The 22,121-nt window shown below is 36.5% G+C and overlaps 1 protein-coding gene across 2 annotated transcripts in view; it reads right to left on the bottom strand.

Annotated features, from left to right (window-relative positions):
* GABBR2 (gamma-aminobutyric acid type B receptor subunit 2) overlaps positions 1 to 22,121 on the bottom strand; it is a 482,477-nt gene that overhangs the window by 31,825 nt on the left and 428,531 nt on the right. For both annotated transcript variants that reach the window (XM_071555005.1, XM_071555006.1), the window contains exon 14: positions 8,139 to 8,249. In XM_071555005.1, the coding sequence (XP_071411106.1) occupies positions 8,139 to 8,249 (111 nt within the window). The remainder of the gene's footprint in view (positions 1 to 8,138; positions 8,250 to 22,121) is intronic.

Consider the following 22,121-nt stretch of genomic DNA (forward strand, 5'->3'; position numbering starts at 1 on the left):
AGAAAATTACTTATCCTTCTCCATTCCCTCTTGCTCTGTTCTGCCCTTAAACCGTCTTTTGTATGTTTCATTTCAAAGTCATGTCAGCTTGTACTTTGAGCATGGGTATGAGTAATATTGGGAAAACAAAAAGAAAGAAAATTATACTGAGAATATCAGACAAGAGCAGAGAAATACCAGAGGAAAAGTCTGTAATCCTGCCAGAAGTCATGCTTGCCAATAACTAGTGGATATGATTTTGGAAAGATTATATATTGGAGCAGGCTGCAGCTTTGCAGCTAATTGCCATAGTGTAGTAGCACTTAGTGTGCTCACTGGTGGATCATAGCCCTGCTGTGTCACATGAAAGAATAAAAGCAAGCCTTTACTACAAAGATTTTATACCAGGAAGTGGTTTTTTGTTTTTTTTTTGGTTGGCTGGTTTTGGGTTTTTTAGGAGGATTGTCCTTTCTTTTATTTTTTCTGGCTAGACTACCATGAGATTTCCCCTCCTGTCTGCCCTTAAGACAAAGGTACTTCGGGACTCTGACTTGCAAAGACATCTCATTCTGAAGAAACCATGAAGCTGGGCTTGTGGGTTTCCCTGCTCATGTTCATTCACTAAATCCAGATCATCACAGAACATGACTGCAGACATTTTTCAATGAGATTTTTCAAAACTGTAAAAAAGAGTGATTTTTGGTTTTTATGTTTTCACTGGAGAATTGGGCAGTAAAAATTACTGAACAGTTTTCAGGAAGGTGCATAGAAAATTGATTTTTTTTAAATTTTTAATTACTGACACAAGAAGGAAGGCTAGAAAACTGAAAGACCAACTATACCCTTGTAGCTCTCTACTTTCACAATCAGTACAATCTGATGTTAAACTACTGCTCACTCCCGTGATCTGAGTCAGCTGTGTGTTTACTTCATTTTCACAGAGCTGCTCTGGGTAGACATTACTATGGGAAGCTTAATATTTCTATTGAGCATTAGGACAACAGCTAAATATTGTATTTAATTTCAAGATATGATATTCAGCTTTTCAGTTGAAGGACTTCCTTCTGAAAGGTTTTGGCAAAACCCTTTATGCCCAGTGCAAGAGGGAAAGGCAGCTGCACAAAGCTACGAACACTAACAGGAACCCAGATAAAAGTTTTCACTTTATACTATATATATACTCTTTCTATATACTATAAAGAGTATATATAGGCTATACATAGCCTTTCAAATCAACAAGTCAATAAAATATTTTCCCTTCTTTCCATTAAGACTATATTTGACTTTCTTCTATGAAAATTCTGCTTAGTCATGAAACACATTATAGGAACTAAGTTGAAATAAATACACAATTAGTTATTAGCAAATCTCCGTTTGGAATAGCTTTATATTGTCTCTGGCATAAGATTATCACAAAGAATCATAACTCTGTGAAGAGATGAAGCATCTATTTCTGTTATAGAAAAACTGATGCCAAGAGACATGTAACAGAATACTGCACTATCTGCAACATTTCAAAAATATATTTGAAGTTTCCTTATGGACATAGTATGGAAAAGTTTATCCAACAAAACCATATGGAAACTTGCATTTGGATGCTAAAATACTCTCAATGTTTTATTGAAGATACAATATCTGGTACCGCTATAAACTACCACCATAAAACTTCACTATCTTCGTCTCTAATGGTTGTAAGATGGAACATATGGGTTGGTGCAAAGTCCACCATAAATAAGAGTTGGAATCATGAAAATTGAGGAAAGGGCAGTATCTTCTTCTGAGTATGCTTTTTGACTGTGAAGAGAATTAGGAAAGAATGCAAGTAAATATGTTAAAAATCAAAGGTATTTTCAGAAAATAATCAGGCATTTTAACATCTGAAAATTATTCAACTCTTTTACACATCATATTTATTCTTTTGATAAATTAATTAATAATTCAGTTAATAGAGTATCATAAGATTGTTCAGTGGGACCTGAGGAAATTGTCTAGTATAACCTCCTTCTCAAAAAGCAGGCTCAGATGCGAGGTCAGACCAGGTTGCTTATAGCTTTATCCAGTCTGGTCTTGAAGTCTTCCAAGGACAAAGGCTGATCAGACTCTCTGGGTAACCTACTCCACTGCTTCACTTTCCTCAGAGCAAAAAAAGAAAAAATTCTTTATATCCAGCCTTCATAGAGTAAACATAGTAAAAGAGTAAAAGGAGCAGTGTGTGCTATTCATCAGCAGCTCCTGGACTAGATATGCAGAGGGGGCTTAAGCACTTGAAGCAGTAGTACGAAGCTACTCCCAGCATCCAGCAGGGACAGTCAGACCATCCCCCGGTATCATCTGCAGGTACCTAAACACTGTTAGTGCCCAATTTTCTGCTGGATATTTGCTTACTAGTGCCTGTCACACAACCAGCCTCTGCTGGAGTTCAGGGAAGTGGCATTTTAAGCTACTGAGGACCTTGTACCCCCAGTAAAACACTCTCTCCTGCAAGAGCACCAAATGCTGAAAGAAAACTGGGCCACTGGGCACTGACAGCAGACCATGGTATCTAACTCCTTTTTTGCAAATCTACTTCCAGGTGCATGAAAAAAAATGGAAAAATAGTATTTATGGATTAGCCATCAAAGCAAAGGAAGCTACTGGAGAAGGGAGCAGAGGAAGCCACAGAAATATTTACAAAGAGCAAGTAAAAGATGTTTGGATATGTGCTCTAAACAATCTGCCCCAACCTGCATGTGTAAAAAAAACTTTTCTTACCTTAAAAATTGTTTTGGTTGTTGTGGAATGTAAAACAAAGTATAAAATTGGCCAAAGACTAGACAAAATGTTAACAAAGGTTAAAAAGAGGAAATTCATAATAATGATTATGAATTAAAAGTCTAAAATACAGATAGTGGAAAGTTAAATACATAGTAGTAAATGAATGGCTAGCAGCATTAACAGAATTCATAGGGATGTCTAAAAATATATGTGGAGAAAAAAAATCATAATAATGATTTATTCCCTGGAAGACGACAAATTCCATAGTAATGATGCATGATGAGATTTGGTTTTGTCCCATATTTTATAGAGATGGAGTAATCCATCCACATCTTGCCAAAACAGTGAAATGCAGCTTATTCCAGCAGTAAGAGAGCTCTTGAAATCCGTGTCAACGGAAGCTGCTGCAATTACTGAGATCTGGTAACTTACATGCAGGAATGTAAAGAATTGATTTAGAAGTTTTCTGGACTGCTGGGCTTAATTGCTGATATTTATTGGAATTCTGGCAAAGCTCCACTTAAGATACAAAGAGGCCATATGGGAAAAGAGAAAGTGGAACATCTTCTGTGATTACAGAGCTATTAACATAATTTCTATCCTAAGCAAATTAATGAAATGGTTGACACATGAACTCGGGCAATAAGTGGGGAAAAAAAAGTGATAGCAATATAATTCCATGTGCTATTATTTTTTCAATGAGATTGCAAAACTGAATAGAGGTAACCACATTCATGCAGGTTAGTTGGATTTCTCTGTAGTGTTTGTCTTAAACTGCATAGTATTGCTTTTAAAAATAGGATGCTATAAATCAATACATCAAATTGAAATCTACGTGATAGATCTCAACATACAACTATTATTGAGAAGCTATTGAAAAGAAAACAATAGGTTTCTAAAAATGTCTAACCTAAGATCTTCCATACATATACATTGACTTGAAGGACACTATAGTATCAGGGCCAAAACCGATGCAGAGGAAGCAGAGGGGGAGAATGGTTAACAACTCATAGATGACATTTTCATAAAGCAGCAAGATTTTTAGAAAAATCACAGAAATTTGGTCAAATGAAGGGAAATGCCTAGAAATAAAGGCATCATATCATTTAAGATAAAGAGGATAACATATATGCAAGACTTACTAAGGTTCAAGGTTTGAAAATAAGACAAATTCAACTTAGCAATTAGAGAGCCTCAGGAAACAGAAGATGCCTTCAGACTTGAAATTAAGGTTAAACTTTATCCCAAAGATATATTTTACTTGAATTAATACTTTATTTGGCTTCATAAATCAATTACAGAATTGTGTTGTGCAGTATATCGACTATAATGGCCACTGGAATGTTTGGATATGAATCATTAGAAGAAATTAAATTTCTTATTCTTAGAGACCTTTATCATATCCCATGATGCATATGCATTAATTTTTTTCAACCTCTAGCATGGAATACTGATATTTTTTATCCCTGGCAAAGTTAGCTAAGGATATGCTAAAAATGGTGTATGAGAAGTGATCAGTATTATTATTTATGGCTTGAAAACTCCTCAATTAACACTTACAGGGAAAAAGTAGGATTTCATACAGAAGCAACAGTCAAGGTGAAAATACATCTTTGCCTCAAAGCCTGTTTCTCAGGTCAAGGGCACAATGAAACTTCCAACATATGTACACCTTGAGTCTAACATTAATTAAAAGCATTATCAGGAAGAGAGGATTCAAATAGTAGACAAAGCAGTGTGTGTGATTAATAAGAAAAGCATTCTAGAGGAGTCCAATCTGCTATTATTCTGGCTAAAATCAGAAAAATAACTCATACTCCTCAGAAAGTTGACAATGCACTCAGTAACAATGCACCACTGACAAGTTTAAGACAATGGGTTTTCTATCACCCTTTGAAATATATGAAATAAAGGTACTTTTCAACTATGTCTGCATTATCAGAAATCAAAAGCTTGACATACTGCACCTAACTAATTGACACACAACCAGTCTAGCTGACACGGTAGTGCTCAGTCATAGGTTGGACTCAATGATCTCAGAAGTCTTTTCCGATCTAACGGATTCTGTCATTCTGTGATGGCCAACACGTACATGCAACAGACCTTGAACTGGTATGCAGTCTTTTAGGAGCTGAACTTGAGATAGGAGAAAACACTGAATACTCTAAGTATGGGGAAACTTGAAAAGACTGAAAAATTGGTCATTAAGAAGACTAATACAATAGTAAAGGCAAGATTTAGGATCATCATCTTTCTGTCATATTCTACCTGTTACTCAGTCCTGAGGAACCTGAATCCAGTAACTGAGAAGCCTTCATGCAGTTAGAAAGCATTTCCTCACATCCCTTCAAAGGCAATTGAAGAATTGTGACCCTGACTTGTAAAGTTTGCTTACTTCAACATAGAGAGAACTGGCAAGTAATGCCTTCCCTTATTTTGCCTTCCCCTGCATTCCCTGCCTTTTCTTGTCCTTCTGTGCTCCGTCCTTCCATGAGTGGTTTATTCACTTGTTCAGTGCAATTAAGACATCAGAATGGACAGTATTCCTTTAGACTTCAAGCCAAGAAAGAAAAGTACTTTTTTTAGGCCAACCTCATTTTTTTAATTTCTGTTTTGAGACAAGAGATCACAATAAATAATTTTGGCCCAAGTAAATAATTAAGCTATTTCACCTTAAATATTGCATTGTACTATAAATAGCAATAATAGCTCTTTAGTATATAGCATATTAAATTAGATATAAGTTTTTTATTACTACAAACCACAGAATTTTGTATTAGATAAAAATAAAATGATACAGTAACAAGAGATTTTTTGTTCTGAAGGCAAAGTATGTGTGGTGTACAGAAACATCTTTGGTAATGAGATAAAATGCATCAATTCTGTTGTCCTCATATCCCTCACCGTTGCAATTATTTAAATTATTCAGATGAGCACTTCCTTTTCCTTATGTAGTGATTGGTGTGATAAGAGGGCAATGGAGTAATAAAAAGAGTATATTTCACTGATGGTTATGAAATACTGTGTGTCTGAAACAAGTACAGTGAGTAATGGGATTTGCAAAATAAGTTTTTGCAAATGACGCTTATAGACTTAAAGAGAGTCAAGTATCTTGTAGAAGAGTCCAACATACATGCTGACAAACCAGTCTAGGGCAAAGGACTAGTGAGAACCAGTGCAACTTGATTACACAACTGAAACATGAGACTTCAAAGAAAATTGCCTGAGAATGTATATTTGAAATTCGTACTATTATTTTTCCTCCCTAATTTTTAATTGAAAACAGTAGCAAAGTTATTTTTACAAAAATCTTCCAAAGAACTCAAAAAACAAAACCAAAACCCAAGTCAATCCAAACAAAAAAACCCCCTCCCATTTGTTTGAATCCTTGAGTACTTTCAAAGGAATTTAATTTACTCTGTTCATTTACACTCCTACAAGAAAATGAAGGACATTTACTTGGTTACTATTCAAACATATTCACAGAGAAAAATGTCTTTACCACTTGTATAAGAAACACTGGCAAATTCTGCCTGGAAAAACACAAACCATTTAAAATTTCTATACAAGGAGATTGAAAGTAATAGAAGTAGGGAAAATGTTTTTCCTTTTAACAAACCTTGCAAAATTAAATATGCTCTCCCAAGTGAAGTATGTTAAACCATGAATTACGTAATATACTATAAAAGGGATGAAAAGTTTAGAAATTCATCTCTGAAGATAAATTAATAATCTAACAGATACAAACTACCACCACAAAGTATGCAAATATTGCAATAAAGCTAAATACCTTGTCAGCAACCAGGTACTAAAGCTATGATTTCTTGTCTAACTGTACCTCTTTGGGAGATTTGGCTTAAAAAAGAGACAAAATCAGAAACTGGCACCATGCAGATTTGGTAGAATCAAACAAAGAAATATAAGTAGGAATTTCAGATGCTCCCAGCTCCACACAAGGACCTGTAGATGCAATAGCTCTGACAGCCTGCAGGAGCCCTCACTCCCTTTTGTTTGCAGCAATCTGTTTTGAGCTGGACTAGTTGTATGGTGCACAGAGAAGCTCTACATGTAATGTAGTGGTACAATTTTTAGGGGTGTGCTATGCTTTTTGCATAAAGAATAATGTTTTATGCCAATGGACAGTTATACCTGCCTGTTAAACTGTGGCCCTAGTGTTGGTCAGTGTCATGGCTCCTAATTCTGGTGCCCTTGCCTTCCAGACACAAATCCCCTCATGTGGTAGCCACTCAGAGCTCCCCAGAAAGACGTGCTGAGGTGTGGAATCTCTCTTAATTCCTGATCTCTTTGGAGGGGATCAAGTATATCCTAGATCTCGATTTCACAGAAATGCCTTTTTTCTTTTTTCTTTTTTTTTTTTAAATAAATTTATTAAATGGGAAGGAGAGAAGGCTTCCTTTTGTGTAGTAGCTTCAGTATCGGAGCACTCAGCTTGGAACTGGAGGCACTTCATCCTAGTGCCTTCTTTGCCTGAAGGCTCACCCCAGCAGAGCAGTCTGACCACAAAGCAACCGTTTAGAATTTAAAGAAACAAAACCTCTCGGCCCTCCCTGTTGAACCTTGTACTGGGTATTTAAAGATCTTTCAGCCTGAAAAAAACAGCAGGAAAAGCAGCAGGACTCAGCAGAGCAGTCATCTACAGTGGAGAGGGAGGAGGAGGACTTCAGGCACCAGCAGCTCCCTCTCCCTGGCTTAGCCCCAGGCAGCAGCACCAACCACACAGTGGAAGCAGATGATCCAGTCTTTTGTGGGTGTCCTGATGAACCAGCATGCTACAAACGCACAGAACAGATTGAACCCTTTGGGCAGTGTAGACTGTTTATCTAGGCTTAGGATCCAGATGGGGCTTGACTCGAGAGGTGTTCTGCTGGTCAGTGCTGTCAAAATCAGATGTTTTCAAAACCTTCAGGCATAGGAACTTCTAATCACTAGTAGTCATCTCTACAGTTGTTTGTTGTTGTTGTTGTTTTAAAGCTTCAGTGTTCCTGGTTCCTGAGGTCTGTTTTAGTAACTAAATTGTTTTTGGACAATTATAACTCAGTGGCAAACATCCAGAACAACCCTGACCTACCTTTTTGGAGAAGCTTTGAAATTCAGATGATTTGGCCTCTTTATTTACAAAGTTATCTCATTTATAGACCCATCTTTTCACTATTGAATTTCTTGGTTTGTGGTATATCTGTAGTATCCAGCTTAAGTGCTGTTAATGTCTCATTTATTTAATGTATGCAAATATCCACATACTGAACTTCAGAACAGATCTGATTTTAAGAGTTGTGCTCAATAGTCTTAACTCACTCCCAAGCATCAGGAAAGTAAATATTATTCAGTTCATGTCTATCAGTAAATACCAGCTTGAAGTGTTGTGCAGAACAAGCTATGCTTACCATCAGGAGTCCTTTATAAGCATAGACAATCCCAAGCCAAATTGTCATGTGAGTATTTTCGCAGTGCTCCAAGATTGGTCGGATGGAGATGTCTCTGCCTGCAGGGTCCGGCTGCAAAAAGAAAAGGTGAAATATTTTGATTCAGGTTTTCTTTGCACTCTCACCTCAGAGGAACTTAAATCTATTTTCAGTAGATTGAGGATGTGTAGAATACAGAGCGGACAACTTTAAAATAACTTGTGATGAGTGCAGACCCATGAACCTGCACAGAAAAACAGTGAAAGGCAAGGCTTTGAGGAAACAGCTGCATGATAGCTACCACCTGGTGAGGTCACAGTACTGCAAACCAGAAGGAAAATGTCTGAAGTCAATCTGTATTTAACAGTGTCAGTCACATTTATCAGCTTTAGGACATCTAATTTTTCTACAAGGCAAACAGCTTTAAAGCACAGGCATGAAAATGAATGTATTTATATTCATCCTTCCTTTCACCTGCGGTTCTTGTGTCACTGGCAAAAGGCTGATAAACAATGTATGAAACATTGCTGTGTTTCAGGTGTTTTTTCATTGATAACCATGAGCTAAATCAAAGACAATTTACTATGGAAACTACAGCAGTAATTTAGAAGTCAGTATAAATCACCAAAAATAGGAAAAAAAGTCCTTTAGAACCAGTGATTGCTTATACAAAATGCAATACTGCTGGAAGCTTTGTAGCTTTCCATTTATTTTGAAAAGGACATTGTATAATACTGCACAATCAAGAGGACTTGGATACCATCAGGACTGTTCGTATGAAGGAGAAGCTATAATGAAGACTCACAGAAAACTGCAAGAACCACCTCTTGCCCTCCTCACTTTTTATTTTTTTTTTAACAGGAGAAAGAACAGTTGACATACAAAGCAAAGCTATTATGCTGTATACAATTAGAATATATATATTAGAGTCTGGTCAAACTGCTTGTTAATGATGTACATTGTATAAGAACACAAGGATCTTCTCGTATGTGATTCTGAGAGATGTTTTAGGTACATACCACAGAACATTCCTGCTGACTGTTCTGAGATACACAATCTGTTGTGCTTTATTGAAAGCTGTTTTTCCTTTCTACCTTGAAACACTGGATCTGAACTTCAGCCAAACTAAGATCAACCAGACATAACTTTCTGTACCTGGTTGTCCCAGTGAGTTTTGCAAATTTCCTTTTGATGAATAATGTGTCAAATATCTCATGCAGAAGTATAATTACTATTATATAGGGGAAATTAATGTTTTCACTAACTGAAACAGAATTGTATGTGAAAGGACTTTGGAAAGATCTGAGTAATTTTCTAAAGCCTATTCTTCCTGCCTCAGATGGTGTGCGACTTTTGCTAGGGATTTCAGTGGTCACAGCATTAATCTGCAGCTCTCTTTCTTCCATTGGTGTTTTTGTATGTGAGGCTTTGCCCTTGACCTCATACACTGTAAAAACAATAGTGTAGCAAATAAGTAGGTGGATGTGGTGGTGGAGAAAACCTTATGCTATTCACAATTTTCTTTGCATATCCTTCACTAGGCAACGCATTAACATTTAAAACCTTTTCCTATCCTAGACTTCTGCAGAAATCCTGAAGAGAAAAATAAAGTTCCTTGAAAAAAAGTGTCCTAAAACAAAGTATGATAAAATTGAAGGCAGCAATATTAACTCTCCCAGAGAGACTCCATCCTAATGGTTGTTGATGAGAGGCAACCATTAGGTGAAGAATGACTGCAAGCATTAAATGTCATCACAACATTTAAGATGCTACAAATGTTTGTCTGGGGATACACCAAACAACCTCATTATCCCTCATCAATGGCACAAGCCCAATGCTAAATTTTGGGTGCACTGAAAGCACCCTTTCATATCGAAATTACAATCTAGTATGTTCAACATAATTTTTTTCTATATGAAGTAAAGTTCATAGGACAAATCATTCAGATAGAGTAAATGTGCAACCAATATGTGAACATGACTGTACTACAGAGCCATTTTTCTGAAATTCTAAATTACAGCTAAGCCTGCCAACAGCTTCATCCCTCATGGTCTGGAATTATGGAAGTTACATAAAATTTAAGGATGTGGTCATCAGACTGTTTTTTTTCTTCACACTGGTGAGTCAGCACAAGACTCGCTCTTGGTTTCCCCAGTTCCACTTCACTCCTGCCATGTATTCCTCTTATTTCAATTTCATCCTGTTTTGAAACAAGAATGTATATAAATAATATAGACTTCCACCTGGTGTGATGGACAATGTGATGTTGTTGATTGCACTTGTACCTGGACTGAAAACTTCAATCACGCTTGGACTGAAGGATTCCACCACTTTTAACTAACTATAAGAAATTGGAGTAATTCCTTGTTTTGAAGAATATTATTGAAATGAGAATGGCTGTTTGGTCTGTGGCAGACTATATTTTTAGTTTCCTTATGTAGTTATTCTCTAATTTAATTTGCTTCAAAATTAGAAAGCATACATCCATTCATTACTCATAAACTCACCTTTAAGACCCAGGCACAAAAATGATGAAATGAAACACATAACTTGTTTTCAAACACTATTATAGAGAAAGCATCATTTCCTTAATAAGAAGATTGTCAGATTTTATGAGGCGTGAGAGTTTAAAATTTATGTTAATTAAATAAAACATTGTATTCAGATTTTTGGGGGGAGATAGGGAAATCTCATGAAATGCTCTAGGGGAAGCAGGAAAAGAGGATACTGATTGCAGCATTAGCAAAAGTGTACATGGTGCACCACTTTTTTCTAAATAGTTTCCAGATCTGCTATGTAATAGTATTTTAAACAAAAATTTGCTGAGGTCCTGTGCATGTCAAGTTAAACTCTGACAGGTAGCAGCAATTTCACAGTGAACTGATCCTGCTCCTTACTTATTGCCACTGCAAAATGACATTCCTGTTTTACTGCTTTTAATTTGCCATTCTTCACTGATTTTGCATGAATTAACTAATCATAGCAAAAAGCTGGGTTAAAAAAATATGATATTTTCTGATGTCAAAAGAAATTTTAAAAACTCTACAATTACAGCTGAATGGGGCACTTGAGTGACCTCTCTAATCATCCACCATTTGTGCACTTTGTTTCTGCTTTAGAGAGGCTGACAACATAAATGCTACCAGTGATTATATATGTACTGGAAATTTGCCCTTTCCTTTTATAGAAAACAATCTCGTTGCCCTTCAGATGTCATTCTCAAAAGCCTGAAGACCTCCTTTCCTGTGATTAGGCTGAAGCTTTCCTACCTCTTCTGAAACCTAATAAGGTTTCTGACATTGACAACAATTTCTGGAGTGCTTTCAGCAGTTGAACATAAATAGTTTAATCTGTTCACTTCATACAAGAGGTGCGTATCATCACCAGTAAGATACTTGTTTTACATGAGATCTGCTAGGTCTAGAAAACAACCCAAACCAGTAAATAGACTACCCACAGAACGTTTATATCCCCTCTGTGTGTGTGTGTTTAATCTATTATTAGTCAATTCTGCAGTTCTGTTGCCTTTTCATTTGCTTTGCTCTTCAGTCTGCCAGGAGAGCTGCCAGATCCTTGTCACAACAGGTGAGCAATAGCTTAGATGGGTACTCCCAGAGTGAGGAGTGAAGGTTAAAGCTACCTGGCACCATGAGGGAAATTTGCAGAAGGGAGCCTGTGATGGCATAGACTGCTGAGTGCCTCCTGCCTTCCTACATCTCCTGAGCAGCAATGAGGCTCTTGTTTCCTTGGTATACCTGGGGATTGCAATACAAAACCAGAGGCTTGGTTTAAGTTGCTTTCCAGAGTGTCCTGTGTTAGGAAAGTAGAAAGACAGTGCTTCAAGTGCAAGTGCCATTTTAATTGAACAGTTATCTCCATTTCCTTAAGAATCTGGATCCACTTGAATAAACAAATGTATGGAGTGCAATTCCTTGTCTTGGGCTAAGGTGTGGGAAGACAGGGCAAAACACTCTGAAGCACCTGTGCCTTCTGGGTATGATGATGTTATTTTATCTCTACAGATCCATACAGAAACATATTATACATATATATATTTTTTAAAAAATTATTTATTTATTTTCAATCTATAATTTCTTGGTGGCTATTATACTAACCAAAATTCCCCTGGAAAAGGGAGACATTTGTATGGTGGCTAGTATATCTTTGAGTTATTTTGTTCTTTACTGCCATTCCTTTTCTCTAGCTTGCAAAGGTCTCAAAAGGAAGAGGGGTCTATGTTCCATGGGGAACTTCCTCCAGCAAATATCTGTGAAGAACTGACTGGACCAGCACACAGTATTCAAAAGTCCTTGACCTTCCTAAAGTACTTCTTCTACATGGTTATCTCTTCAGGTCTCTTGTCCAGTACAGCAGATGATTGTATTTACAGAGCTGTGGTGTTGCTGTGTGACAGAGCTCACAGGGAGTCAATCTCAGCAAACTCACTAAGAAATTTTGCAGATCTCCAGTGTGACATTTCTGAAGCCACAGTTTCACCAGTGAGAAAACCAGAACATTAGGCCTCAGTCTTTTCCAATGATGGCTATGGGACATAAGGTAAACAGTTGCAGCTTCTGTCTACTAATTTTAAAATAAACTGTGCAGTCCCCATAATATAGGAAAATACAGGATCATACTCTTCCGTCACACTGTTAAAATAGTCTTCATATACCACCCCAGCCTCTGTTTTATCTTCCCTTTAGGTGGTTTCAGTTGAACTGGCATAATGACTGTATACCACAGCTAGTTTGCAGCATAAACTAGATACCTCTGGCATTTTTAGTTTGGCACATTTAACAGTCATACGGAGCTCAAGTGTGATTCTTTGTCCTAAAACTCAGACTTTGCTAAATTAGATCATCCTTATTTCTTAAATTCACATTTTATTTATTTTTTAAGGATAATTATAGTTGGTTTATTCTATACATTCTGTAAATTCTAGAAAAGAACTCAAACAGGTTGAGCATGCAGTGTGTAATTCAGTGCTAGGCTCTCAATTACTGATGAAAATAGAAAAAGAAGTAGCAGATGCTCTCAACTTTCCAATTACTTAATAATTTGAAGGTATTTTTAGAGCAAAACAACTGTGATATGAAGAAGTGATTTTCCAGGAAATGGATCTCTTTTGTTTAATATTTGTGCAGTCATACCTTCCATTAATGCAAATTAAGAAATACAATACTAAGTTGGGGTAGCTAGGTTGGAATGTCTTCCAATTAAAAATTTGGTAGTGTAAAAACTTGTTTTTCTTTGTTCATATCTAATTTTGGGTTCAGTATATTAGGAATCACATTGTATGTTATGTAGTAACTCGGCCAAGCAAAAAACTATTACTGAATTCTTGCATTCCAGTGACCAATTTAATTTCTTTTCAAGATTAATTGAGAAGTTTGGACATTTCTGGAACATTCTAATGATTGAGAGCTGAAGTATAAAGTGTTTTAGGACAGAAGGATTCTCGTTTAGATCTGAATACAGACCCTATGCCCCTGTGACTCAAACTGAAGGATATCTTTAGATTGTCCAGGGGGATTACAGGACATTTTCTGCTTCATTCATTTTCTTGTTTTCCAAGTTTCCCACCTCAGCTGAGTCAAGGGACTGGACTTTAGGCTTTATCTGGCTTCATAAAAACTTCAACAATTAAACACTTCTCACAATTCAAAATAAATCCTGTTTATATGGTAACTCCTAAAAAACTCTTCATTCCAAGTGGTATTTTAGTGTGGGACAGTTATTTTGTAATAATCAGCTTGCTAGAAATCATGACACAATGAAATTACATTAGCCAGAATACCAACATGTATATCCCTATTTTTCATCCGGTCTTTTTTCTCAACTTGTTTTTCTAAAGAATAAAGAAGAGGTACCCTGTAAGCCAAGGAAAAAAGTAACACACTGGGGGCTTTAAGGATATTGATGATGCTATTTTACATCATTCAGCTTGTTACATATCCAGAACTCAGGTCTAAACTTCTAAGCGGATAAGAGTGAAAAAATACAGCAAAAAACCCCCTCCAAATCTGTTAGAGACAACCACTGTAATTCCTACTATCCCAAAACAATAAGGTTTGGTAATACAGACACAGTGATATCACCCTGCAATATATTTAAAAGAAACCTACTTTTTAAGTCCCCATCTGTCTCTTGCAGAAATAATTCCATAAATCAGTGAACATACATACATGCAAATTAGTGTGATTTAAAGATGATAAAATGCCAGAAGAGCTATTTATAAGCTCTCATACTGTGAATTTCTCCATACATTTACTTGTAGAGAAAATCTCTCATCAGCCCTATTTATAACATCATTTTACTTAAGAAGTTTTATTTTCCCGTTGTGGTGGTTTATTTTTCTTTAAATGAAACTGTTTCTTGAGAGCCAAAAGGTTCCCAGAGATTTCTTGCTATTTTTATCAAGACCATTCCTTAATTCAAGCAGTTTCATTTATTTGCATTAACATAATATGCAAAATAGTATTGTAGACTGAGTAAAGAAACCCGTGATGCTCACGAACAACTGTAGACTAGGAAAGGAAAGGGAAAAAGGCAGAATTCACTTCTATCGTGCAGTGTTTCAAACAACTGTGACTGAGTCTTCCCACTCTGCACTCAGCTATTGCTTCAGTGGAAATTTCACATCATATTATTTCCTCAGAGAATGTTGCCCCAATTGCATAGCTAGTGACTGGATAATGAAACGTTTCTGTGTATGTGCATGAAAGCAGAGGGACAAGTGTTACAAAGACTTAATAAAGCATTCTCAGCAGTAGAACGCGTGTTTTTCTTTGAAGGGAGGGCAAAGGGCCAAGGTATGTAAGAAAAGTAGGTCAGAGGAATGAAGACCTTTGTTACCATCCAGACCCTCTTGTGCTGCACAGATTCTTCCAGAAATGTGCACTTCTTGGTATCAGCTTCACAAACTAAAGAGTATTTTCCCCTCCTTTCCCCATGAAGCCACCCAGAATTGTGGCTCACAAGCTGGACAGGCAGTTCCTTCGAGTTTTGTTTCCTTTCCTAGCTAAATTTCCTGCTATGCTGGAGGCCACGACAGTCACTTCTTTTGGTGCCTGGAGCAATTCAATGGCTCCTTGCTTATGGTAATGGGAACAGACAGCATTCTTGTGGAAGTACTGCAAATGCACAAAGGAGAACAGTAGAGTAAAACCACAGGGGACAGCCAAGCACAAACTGTTTGGGTGGCCCCAGCTGGAACAAAGGTAGAGGCTTTTTTAGCAGATAATTTGCTAGTGGATAGGCTTTGAGTTTATTGTCCTTTCTGTGGTACTCAGAGAAACGGGATTTAACACCTTTCCTGTAAATCAGCCAGATTTGCGCTCAACAACTAACAGAATCAATCATTAGTTGCTTCTTCCTATAAGAAAAATGCTCAGGTCCTCAGTTGTGCACACCTATTTGGGCCAAGGAGGGAAACAATCTCACCTCTATAATCTTCTTATATTTTCTGTTTAGTGCTATATTTCCTTTGATTTATGGATCATGAAAATATTTATTACTATGCTTATTTGGATTGCAGTGACAACAGCAACAAATGGATACTCACTTCTTGCAGAAAGGGAAAAATCTACTCCTTAAGAGGATTTAAAAGCATACATATGAGGTGTGGGAGAAGAGAGAAGCATAAAGTAGATTTGTATGACATTTTCAGATGCAAATATCAGTGGAGACCACTATCACCCCATGCAGGCACCAACAAAGGAATAGTTTCTGGGCAGAGGCAAATGAAAAAAGGATTTTTCAACATTAGGGAACACTTTAACTTCCTCAGTTATTCTTTTACATTCTCCAAGATCATAAGATGATGGGTCCATCAACCTACTGGAGGATTTTGCTGCTGCTATCATTCACTAAGACATAATTCAGGTCTTTCCATTGTTTTTAAAAATTTTGAGTGAAATCTTTACTAAATGCTAAGACTAGCTTGGTAAGTATATTCCCATAATTACCTCATGATAGTTGTAGCAGAAGCATGCATATCTCCTCCCAAGTCTGTCTAAAACTAGGTAATTCAACTTCTCCATCACAAAAACTACTGTGTCTTAAAACAGCTCCCAGTTTCTTGTTGCCAGCTAAATGCGAGGTGCATCTCAATATACAGAAATACATGAAAATGTTTGTCTTTCTTAAGAATTTCGAAGATTTCAATTTTTTTTCTCCCACCTTGCAACACTAGTAATGTCTCAGATATAAACATTTTTACACACAGTTTTTATCCAAAAAATGAGTGAATGAATAAATCGATAAAGGTCAGGTCAACAGAAATATTTTGATTACTTCAAAAAGACTTAATTTGGTTTTGACCTTTCAAAACTGCTAACCTTCTTTGATATAACCTAACTCCATTTTGAGAAGAAAGGTCATGCTGAATTCAAAAGAGATGTTCTTTAGTTAACGAAGGTCAACAAGAACATTTTAGCACGTTTCTACCAAAATAAATCTTCATGAGGAAACTGAGATTGACTTCCTTTTACAAGTATATAAATCTCATGACTTCTCAATGTTTTCTGAGAAAAATATCTCAATACTAAAATTAAGGCATATCATCAACAATAAGATTTTAAATTCATGGTCTTCACTGATATTACTCCTGGAGACTCACATTTGCTAGTATAACTGATCTTATATTAGAGCAGTGGCACCAATGAACGGACCACACATCTTTATAACTTTTACTGGCATAATTATGCCAGCAAAGCCTACAGACTGGGGACAAGGACAGATGATTAAAGGCACACAAAGTATGCCTTTATCTTTGGCAGAGTCCTGCTTCAGGTGTGAAAGATGTAGGTCTCAACAAAGTAAAATTACTCTTGGAATCTTAAATTAATGTCTTTCTTGTCTTAAAGAAAGACTTTGAAATGAGGCTTAGTATTTCATAGTTACATTGACAATACAATTAAATGAGACCATATTGACAACTGTCTTATGTTCAGAAAAATACAGTATATAGATTTCTATTGCATTAACTCCACTTTGAAATAAAGCATCTCTTTTAGAAGAAACATTCAGTGACAATGAACATATATAGCTCTTGCTAAGCCAGTTCTGCTGACTGCAGAAAAATGGCTCCAATTTTGGTTCTTATGCCTAAAATGAATGGTCAGGTTCCCTTAGTTCTTACTGTGTTTTGTTGACTGAATTGAAAAGCTACATAAAAAAATTTTGTTCCTATCTTGGTATTTACAGATTTTAGCCCAATAAACCCTTAATGTAGTTCTTGATAAGCTACATGTTGAGCTCCTGGTGTTTTTTTGCCATGAACATGTTTTGTCTTTCTTTAACATGCCTTACTGGTGATCACTGGACCAGCATGTTTCCTGAGGAGTGGAATGGAGCAAGCTAGACTGGGCATGGTTGCCCTGCAGACACATCCAGGATTAATACCATTGTAACACCCAAGGTCAGGCTAACCAAATATGTGAAACCAAAGATGCTATAAAATATTCCCATTTCTCTTTTCTCTATTCAAAATGGATAGTGCGAAGACATTTTGAAAGCTATAGAAAAGAAAAAAGATAATTTTGAAATCTTATTCACCAAATACTTCTCTTGATTTCACAGGAATATTTGACATGACTAGGAACCCATAATAGTTGCTCTAAGCTACCTTGAAAGTTACAAACACCCAAAACACAAAAAGAATAGCAGTAATAGGGATTTTTGATTTTTCCATTACACCTTTCTCCTACAAATAGATACTTCAGTGTTGCCATTTCTATTGACGTTATTCAGAGCAAAGCAAGTAGTCATGGGAATTTTTTCTTTCTCTCAGTTCAGTAAAACTTTTTATGCAACATTTTTCTTAAATAATTTATCTTCTTTCAGCATCTGTCAGACCAGATTTCATTTAACACACGTCTGCCACACACTTTAAATGTTGCAGGTCCTTTGCTCTGATATACAACAGAAGAATTTTCAGTTTATAAAGCAAGCCAGCGTGAAACAAAACCTAGCAACCATAAAATTCATTTTATATTTTCATGGGTTTTTTTTTTACCTTGTTGAACTCCAAATCATATTTTTTTTGGGTTTGTTTTTGAGGTATATATTTCATACTCTTGCAATTCTTAAATCTTCTTGGCAAAAGCAGTACATTTATTTATTTTTAAGGTTATGTTTCAGTGAATTCTTGCATTAGAACATCTGGACAAGAGCAAATGTTCACTTTCAAACTAAAGAATTATAGGAAGCATTGATCTATAACTATTCTCTGACGTGTTTTTTATATTTTTTCTATGACTAAATATACAGTGTATTTATATAGCTATAAATTTTTTCTCTTGCCACGTGAACTTGAAGTTGTCCTGGTAGGTAGAAATGATCCTACTTACAAGTATCTTCCTAGGACAGGTGCATCATACTGTGTCAGGCATCAGCATGTTTCAGGGAACTGGATTGTTCCAGTATTGGCAGCAAAGCTTGTAATCTTTACTGGGCCTGAAGAATTCCTTGAGGTGGTTATTTCTGCAGTAAAGTGCTTCCACCATCCTCTGAATCTATCCATCAGTTTTTTAACAGTTTTTTAGCAACTTTATCATTCCTACTGTTATTTTTTTAGGGATGCCTATTGCCTATTGCACCCCTATTGCAGTTCCATTTTAGCGGGTGAGCACGTGCAATTCTTCCAGAGTACACCAGAGCTGACATTAAAGTCATTAAAAACTCTATCTCAGTATAGCCCTTGACAGCTTACATTTACACCCAAGTTTTCAATTCCAAGCTCAAGGCATTGAAGAGAAACAGTAAGGGGTTGATGCCTTTGTTCTTGATACCACTTTTCACTGCTCACTGAGAGATCAGCAGAAGACAAGATAAGCATTGGGAGACAGGCATTATCAGCACGAGGGCAGGAAAAGCAGCACATTCTGAACAGTGACTGCTGGTGTCAGCCTGGTTTGTCTGACCTGGCATTCACCTGCTTTGCAGTATCCACCTACAGCCACTAACTAGCCTGTCACACATTCCTGAATAAACGTCTTCTGTTTTAGCTACCTGAGCAATTATTACACCGTCACCGCATCCCCCTTAAGGCAGCAGTGTGACAAGACTCGGAGAGGTGGGAGGTGTGTCCTTCTGGCACTTTGCCTTGGGCTGCAGGTGGCAGTGCTAGAGGACTCGTAAACCAGGACCAGTCTAAACAGCAGGGTAAGCAGCAGCAGTATGGCCCCAGGAAATCTGTGCTTTGAGAAGCTGAGGTGAATGCAGAATGTTCTGCTACAGAGCTCTTAGTGTATCTTCCTCAAAGTAAATCCACACTGAGAATCTCTGGGGCAGCCATGGTAAGAGCCAAATGATCCAACTTGGCAAGCTTAAACCTCCTAGCTCCTCTCCTGGAAGAAGCTTCCCTTACCATTGAAAAACTGAAACTCGAGCTGGTGTTCACAACTCATCGGAGGCTTGAGAAAGGGTCAGTGGTGGCAACTCTTGATCACTTGATTCTCTATACAGCTGAATAGACTTTTGGTTAATTGATCAGACAATTAAGTAAGAATGTCACAAATCAAGGATAGAAATAAAGCTTGGGAGAAATGCTGAGATCTTATAGAACAAGGGAAATGCTGAAAATTTAGGACAACTGAAACATCAAACATTTTGGTTCAAGAAGACTGTAAGGAAGAAGGGAAATGCTGGTGAACATACACTCTTCTGCCTGCCAAACTAAGAAGAAAGGGAGGAGGGAGCTAAAGCAGAAAGTGGACAGGTTCATACGCTCCCACTGAATAGTATTTCTGTCTGTCACTGTCTGCACCACCAAGTGTGGTATGAACCGACTCAGCATCAGTCCCATACACAAGTACCCCTGTTAACATATACAAACCAAAACCAGGAAAGGAATCTTTCTGTAACCCAATCAGTATATAAAAAAAAAGGTTTCATTTCTTAATGAACTTTTATAGAAGAGATTTTTCTTTTCGAAATGTGTGTGAGCAAACATGTATTTCCATGGCAACAAGGCCTGACATTCCTACAACCACCTTGACATGAATACATCAAGCATTCAACACAAAAAAATTAAATAATAGCAATTATTGGTTAGAGATGAAAAACTTGTTTCTTAGGAGGCTACAAAATCTACCTCTGTATGAATCAGAAGCTATATTACACTATTTTAAAAACAGGAACTCCTATCAAGGCAAAATACAAACGCAATGTTTTGAGCTTGATTTAACAAAACTAGTTTTTATTAACTAGAACAGTATCCATCTAATATTACCATCCTGGCACAAATGGATAGGCAAAGACATATGACAGTTTTTAATACACTTGTTTATGAATAGACAAGTATATCCACCAGTGGGCAGTGCTGGAATATCTTCAATGGGATGAAAAAAATACAAAAATCTGAGTAGACCATGATTTAGCTAACCTATTAAAATTTATATATAACATATAGTGAATATGTAGCATGGTTTGTTTGCATACAGTTTAGGGATTAGAATATTTATTGTTCATGAAAAAAAATTTGGAAGCACCACCAAAGGAGTATTTATACTATTATTTTCAGGAGAAAAAACCCAAAGAAATTCTTACTTAAATTTCAGAATATTACAGTTTTTACCTGGACTTTTTATCAAGTTGAAAGTTACATGAACCCATTCTGCACAGTTTATGATAGCCTTCCTCAATTAAATAGAACCATATTCCACAAATAATTCTTTTCTGTAGTAATTTGGGCATGTGGAATAATTAATTAAACAGAAATTAACTGAATAACTGAGTCCAGTGTTTCAAAAGCAGATAGTCCACATTAACCTATTTGCATGTTAAATAGCACCTTAGTACAGTCTGAGCCACCTGTCACAATATGATTCTATGCATTTAAGTTTTTATGGAGGCATATTAACTTCTTTTTGTTCTTTGAATACTTTATTTCCCCCAAAGAAATAAAGTCTGTGGTATCTCCATTACTATATCTGCTAATTATGACTAAATAAAAGGTTTCAGTTTTCAGTGTAGTATTTTTAAATACACTCCTTTCAAATACTGTACCAAATATAATAGTCACAACATGCAATTTAGAATGAATCAAGGGACCATGAATCTAAACATTGAGAGATGCATTGTTCATATGTGAATCAAATCAAACCCTGAGGACCAGTATCTCTTGTGGCAAGCAATAAGAAGCTTCCTCCAATTCTCTCTGATCTACATTAGCTGTGTAAATATGTTCTTTTTAATTAAATAGCATATTCTCATAATGCAGATGTTATAGTTTAATTTCTATTCCCAACATATCTTCACAAATGTGACTCCTTTTCTCTTTAATAGGCTCTATGTTTGCCAAAATAGTCTCAAAGGAATCCAGTGACATTTAACTCTATGGCTAAAATCATTTGCCTATCACAGACTATTCTAAGTTGGAAGGGACCCACAAGAATCATCGAGTCCAACCCTTAAGTCAATGGCCCACATAGGGGATTGAACCCATGACCTTGGCATTATTGCAACCAAGTTTTAACCAACTGAGCTAATCTCAGGGTCTATGCCATGGGTTACCATCATACAGCATGTAGCTTAGAGATGGAAATAAAATCCACCAGCTACCATTTGTTGCTTCTGATTTTTTTCCAGAATATTTTACTTAGTGGAGAATTAATACAAACATATACCTGAAATTGCCTGATCAAACACCTGTCTATATGGACATAAGAGTATCCTTACTGGCATCTCCTAGATGTGAGGTTATCTGCACATGTGAATGGCTATCTTCAACCCTCATCTTTCCAGCATTATCTAAATGAAAAAAAACTAAAATAGAAATGATAAATATACAGATGGAGTACATGACTGAATAGACTTTCTTTACCATCATCATGCCATTTTTAAACAAATGATGAACACTCGCATCAGTACAAAGTAGTGCTTAAATGGCTGTAAAAGACAGCAAGGTGCAGGTGGTGTTTACAGAGGAATTTATTTTGTGTGTATCCATGGTGTCAAACA

Source organism: Pithys albifrons, chromosome 4 (genome assembly GCF_047495875.1).
Source record: "Pithys albifrons albifrons isolate INPA30051 chromosome 4, PitAlb_v1, whole genome shotgun sequence".
Taxonomy (NCBI): domain Eukaryota; kingdom Metazoa; phylum Chordata; class Aves; order Passeriformes; family Thamnophilidae; genus Pithys; species Pithys albifrons.